The 6,146-nt window shown below is 38.7% G+C and overlaps 1 protein-coding gene across 5 annotated transcripts; it reads right to left on the bottom strand.

Moving 5' to 3' along the window:
* Window positions 420-4,402, bottom strand: LOC107644049 (eukaryotic peptide chain release factor subunit 1-3). 5 transcript variants are annotated; one of them, XM_016347831.2, is made up of 6 exons: window positions 4,267-4,402; window positions 1,928-3,390; window positions 1,700-1,793; window positions 1,535-1,613; window positions 1,090-1,165; window positions 420-763 (listed from the first exon to the last, which is right to left on the bottom strand). In XM_016347831.2, the coding sequence occupies exon 2, from the start codon at window positions 3,363-3,365 to the stop codon at window positions 2,055-2,057; it is 1,311 nt and encodes a 436-aa protein (XP_016203317.1). In that variant the 5' UTR covers window positions 3,366-3,390; window positions 4,267-4,402; the 3' UTR covers window positions 420-763; window positions 1,090-1,165; window positions 1,535-1,613; window positions 1,700-1,793; window positions 1,928-2,054. The 5 variants fall into 5 exon arrangements, with proteins under 5 accessions (XP_016203317.1, XP_020980090.1, XP_016203315.1 ...); XM_021124431.1 differs by lacking the exon at window positions 4,267-4,402 and adding an exon at window positions 3,499-3,863 and having other exon boundaries at window positions 1,700-1,835; XM_016347829.2 differs by lacking the exon at window positions 4,267-4,402 and adding an exon at window positions 3,499-3,813.

Raw genomic sequence — 6,146 nt, forward strand, 5'->3', positions numbered from 1 at the left:
TCTCGGGTTCAGATCCATCTTAAGTTGAGCCTAGTGTTAAGTAGACAGTTTTTATCCTTTCCTTGCGGAATTAGTTCACTATTCACTATCAGTCTCTCGCTAATCTTTAGCCTTATCCGGAATTCATCACTCGATTAGAGCGACATTCCCATACAATCAGACTTGCCTATCTTGACCAGCCAGGACCGACAAGGACAATGAAATCCAGGAATTGAAGATTGCGGATAGAAATAGAAATGAACATAACTACAATGGCTCGACTTGGAAGCAATTCCCAAGAGCTGGCATTTAAAATGACTCGCCTTGGAAGCATAACTGCAATCAATAATGCAAAGCTGACCCTAAACAGGTAGCTCTCGAAAGGACCAAAAACTTATCAAGCTAAAGACATTCATAATTTGATTGTAAGAAACGGAGGGTAACATGAAAGCAATGTTATATATTACCATCAAATAAACTTAAGTCTCATAACATCACATCACACACCATTAAGCATTTAAGCAAAATCCCAATCGAAAATATTTGGTACCCCGTACCCTGAAAATAAACTAGCCAGAAAGTAGAAGGCTCGTCATATCATACATCACACACCATGAAGATATTGCTCGCAAGTCTTGAAGGCCCCTAATTAACATCATTAGACATCACCACACCTAAGTTCCCAAACAATCATTATATATGAGCGACATAATCATAGATTTCAGAGCACAAGCTCAAGGATCATTCATAAACCACGTTAAGAGAAAATTCTGGATCCATCCACCTACAAAACAATATAAATAGGAATCAGTAAATGTTAGTTTTGCAGCAATTTTGTCTAAATGTTCGCAAACAATAAAAGATGAAACAAACTAGGAATGAATTACTCCACAGAAGATCAGTCAATTATCAACAATTAAACAGCAGGTCACTACAGTAATCATCATCACATCACTAATGGTAGAAATCAAAGAAATAACACACTAAACAACAAATTATAATACAAAAACTACACTGGGTTGTCAAGCACAGACAAATTCAATTACACATTAGACAATAAAAATTTATATAAGTCAATCCATAATGTTGCATGTATAGAATTAAATGTACCTCATGGTAAGAAGTGGGCATGCTTTCTTACACAATCACTGCTTTGCTCAGAGACCATAGTCGGATATGATGAAGCCTGAATTCAAAAAGGCGGCAAAACAAGTAACAATCTAAGCTAGAAAGCTAATAGCAAGACTTGAGACACTTAAAAGCTAGAAATCCAATCTTCAATTGAAAGCTTATACTGACAAATAATACATTTGGATTGGAAATTGTGAAAGCAGAAGAGTTGCAAAGTAATTTTAAGAGACTACTGATATTATAATTTGTATCCTAACCAAAACATTGGGAATAATAAAGACTGAAATCAACTGGAACAACTACAAAAATATTTGGATCAGCCAATTCCGTTTCTCAGCTGTTCAAAATATGGAAGCAAAATGCAATCGGAGGTGAAGAAACTAAAAATAAATTAATATCTGCAGAAGTTCACTTTAGTACCAACCAGCATGGAGCCAAGGTTGTTTCTTTTGGAAGCACAAGTTAGAGATTGCATTGTTGCGCACATGTAGAGAGCAGATGAGCTGGAATAGGAAAACAAGAAATGTTAGATATGTACTCAGATAACGAATAAATGTGCACCAAGAGAGGATTTTGGGTAGAATTCCACCTAAGGAGGCAAGCAAGTTTGCTGGCATGGAGGAGCAGGAGATCAAATAGATGAGTAACCAGGATCAGTACATTGGACTCTTGAGGCATGGCATCTGAAAAAAGAAATATGGGTAGGGAAAAGATTCGGCAAGTTGCTTAAAAAAATTAAAACCCCAAAATATGAATCATGAGTATAAACCTCAACAGCTAGATATAATGTAGCAAAACACAGGACAATCAAGCTTACCATGCAATACCACAGGTGGAGGATGAAGAGTAGGTGCAGCAGGAGCGCACGCTACCCCCTCAATTACTGGTGCAGGTATTTTCACCTCCTTTTCCTGCACCAGCAAGAGGAAGTTGTTCATTGATTGCTATTCAGATTCATAGACAGCATCATCATCAGAGAAATCATCAAATGTCCTCATGTCCAGCTGGTAGCGCAAGATACCACCAATCCCACCAAAACCTCTACAAAACTGTGAACCTTCTTGCGACTTATTTGTGACAAACTCAAGAGTGCAACCAAACCGCCTGTATTCATTTGCAAACCACTCCAAAAGAGAGATTTTTTCCTGCACCTCATAATCAGCATTGGATACAGGATCCCGGAAGTTGCTCTGATTGGCCTCTTGTTCCTTGTTGAAGTGTTGAATGACAACCTCACCAGTAGCACTGTTTTTCAAGACAAACCTACTCATATCCAAATTTTCCCACACAATGAGTGTCTCAACAGCTCCCATCTCCAAAGCTTTCAAAGTATCCTCAACCCCAAAAACATATTTCCCAGTATCCTGGCTAATTTCCTCAAAATATTTTCCAATCAAGCGTTTCTCCTGGATAAATTTCACATTGGACAGAATCTCAGATGAAAGTTCAATAGCCTGATTAAACCCATTTTCACCACCATAGGAAACATCTACAACATTGAGAATTTTTGCTTGGAGTCGAGGATCAAACATATCAGACTGACTAAGCTCAGTTTTGAAATCAGCTGAACCAGCAAGTATTAATCCAGAAACATTTGGCTGGCTGGTAGCTGGATTGATATAAAACTGAGTTGCAAGCTCTGCAGTCTTCCTGACATAGTTATGACGTTTCTCCATGCGAAGACGGGCAAATCGAAGAGCTGATTGCCCTCCTCTTCCATGCTTCTTTGGGAGATCGACACTGAATTTATGAAGCACTTCCCTTGTGTTACCGCTCAAGGTGCCAAACAGGGTACCATTGCCATCCATGACAATGAACCCAAACTTGTCATCTGACTCCAAAAGCTCATTTAGAGCCTCAGTATGAAACTTGTTGTCACACAGATAGAGGGAAGCATTGATAGGTCTGAAAGGCTCAAAGTCAATAGTAACCTTCTTTTCCTTCCCATCTTCAGTAACAATTGTGCCAGTATACAGCACAAGCCCGTTTGGAGGAACCTTGTTATAGAGCTTGAGCCTCTGCTGGGCAGAGGTGATGGCCCCAAGCACAGACTGCCGGTTCACCCTGCTCTTGATGTTGGAAGCAGTACCAAACTCATCACCAAGCATCTTGGTAACTCGAGATATTTGATCACGTGGGGGCATGATAAGGGAAATCATACTTGTCCCATTTCCTCTAGCAGCCTCGAGAGCTTTGATCAATTTCTTGATCTTCCAAATCTCAATGTTCTTGTCAGTCTCGTGTGCATCAGCCATCTCAGAACAATTGTTGGCCAATAACCTTTTCAGTAATAAAAAGGAACAAACGAGAAAAAATCACTTACATAATCAACAAACTGACACATGGTCAAAACAATCAGGAATCAAGCACATACAAAAAATCACTTACATGAACACAATTGCTAGCCACATAAATAAATGTGAAAGACAAATCATGATAGAAAATCAGACCACCACACTAATAACAGCTGCTGTTCAAGAATTCGCAAAATATAGGAAATAAACACAGAAGATCAACTAAGAGAACAACAAAACAATGGAAACAAATAATTAGAAAAAAGACACAGGACTCCTCTTGTTCCGTTTAATTGGAAATTAGAATACACTATAAACAAAGTATTCGTATTAAGATCTGATAATGTTCATCTACACTTTCTCGGATAAAATTTTATTAGAAAAAACAAAAAAGTTCCTTTTTGCTATCCACAAAGCCTCGCATAAATCATTAAACTAATATAAACACAGCGTCCAAGGAGCATGATATTCAACACTATAAATCATAATTACTATTTTTAATTACAAAATCAATCCTTTTTACTCAGTCCTGACGTTTATCCCACTCATGGCAAGTTGCAAATAAAAAATTAAAACCAAATAAATAAGCCGCCAAAAAGACCATAATATTAAATAGAACAAACCAACAACTATTAACAGCAAAATCCACGGACATGACATAATCTGCAGCAGAACATGCCAATTTAATATATACTAATCCATATTCATATATAATATAATAACACCGTCACAAACCCCAACACGTAAAAGCAAGAATGCAAAATAAAACAAGCAATCAAAACATCGAAAAACATAATCAAATGAATCAAACACACGATCAGCTACTAGAACAGGAAAATTAGATGCAGAGATAAAGAAGTACCGTTTTAGCGACGAAACGGAACGGAGGCCGAGAGAATGAGAAAGAAGGGGAAAGAGAAAACGAGAGATTCTTTTGTGCCCTAGCTGATTAGCAGAACTGAACCTGATAGGCAAAAAGGGGGGTTTGGGCTTTTATAATGGTAATGGGAACGACGTCGTTCGTGTTGAGCTAGGCGTGGCAGTTCCTTACTTGTTACGCAGAGTTGGCCGTGAAATCAAGTAATTTACTGTTTTGTCCCCCCTCTTTCTGGAAATTTCTAGCTGTGAGGTGATTAACGTGGCATCCAAATATGTAATTTTAAATGAGATCTTTTCGCATTCGGTAACTGAAAATCAAATCAAGAATATTGATTTCAAAAGTCAAAACTCATAATATTAAAGAGTTTAATACGAATGCCAATAATAAGAATTTGAAAGTATTGTTTAAAATATATTAAAAATATAGATTAGCTATTCAAATTCTAAAAGATTAAAATGTAAATTTTGACTCAAATATAAACTCATTTAATTTAATTCACGCTAATTTGAATTGAATTAGTTTAAAAAATAAATTCAAACCAATATAGATACAATTTTTTTAATAAAATGGGATTATCTTAAAAAAAAATCAAACTAATAATATATAAATTATATCAATTTTATTATCTAAATTGATCCAAACCAATATATATTTACAGCCAATCATCCATGCTACTAGATCATGTGAGCCGTGAGGTCTCACGAATCGTTCCATGCCTTACTAATTAGCAACAAACTAGTTGTTCGATACTTCGTATGCCGGACGGGTCGGAGGTGTTCTCTAAGTGTGATGGTGGGAATCGGCCTTGATCTGGGTCTGGTGAGCGAGACCTGAGGGTAGATGACCTCCCAAGTTGTCGCGATATGAAGGGGGAGCCACCTGCAATGACACTCCGACGCCCAAGTCAAAGTTTTTCACAGATGGCGGTGAGAGTGTGAGATAGTGACATACCGTGAGGGAGGGGTAGGGCCCTCTCCATATATACCTGTCAGTAGGGCGGGTCCCACAGGAGACGTCTCTTTCCATAAAGCTTCCTCTCCTAGCTGTCTTGCAGCTGGCTGTCAGGGAGCAGGCGTTCGGGTAGCAATCCGGGCATACGTGGCCCACTTGGTCGGCCGCTCGGGCCGGGTCGGACACTGCACTGGCCGGGTCGGGTCGGAACACTAGTGATTTAACTCAATTTAAATCATCATAATAAATGATCTTTGAGCATGCAACAATTTACATAGAGTTAATAGTCAATTTCGTCCCTGAAAGTGTCCTCGATCTCCATTTTCGTCCCCGAAAGTCAAAATTAATAAAAAACGTCCTCGAAAGATACCTCAATTGTTCACGTTTGTCCTTCCGTCATCTTCATAGCTAAGATGGCAAAGGCCGCTTACGTGGCCCGTTAAGTGCGAAGCTGGCAAACGCCAAGTTGTAGCATGTTGTTGCTGACAAGATAAGTTATGTTTAAGACGTCAAATTAGTCATTCGAGTGTATAAACCCTAATCCCAATTTGAACGATAAATACATCGCCGTGATCACTTTCGGTGGCAGTAGAGGTAAGTAGGAGTCGTAATCCCTGGCTGGCTGAGTGGATGGAGATAGGAAATGGTGGTTGTGGTGGTGGTTTGTCACATGCATCGCACGACAGTCATGGATCTAGTGTTTCGATGCGAAGGAGGAGGGTGAATTCTCATGATGGATCATGTTTCTGTGGGCTGAAGACTGTGATTAAGAAATTTGGGACAACAGAGAATCCAAATAGATTGTTCCATGCATGTCTAAGGTATCGGGTGAGTGATTGTAAAAGAAGTTAAAGCTTTTTCATGTTGTTATATGCTGTTGGGTGTTGTCTAATTTTTTTGTTTGCTCCCAT

This window comes from Arachis ipaensis, chromosome B05 (assembly GCF_000816755.2).
Source record: "Arachis ipaensis cultivar K30076 chromosome B05, Araip1.1, whole genome shotgun sequence".
Lineage (NCBI taxonomy): Eukaryota > Viridiplantae > Streptophyta > Magnoliopsida > Fabales > Fabaceae > Arachis > Arachis ipaensis.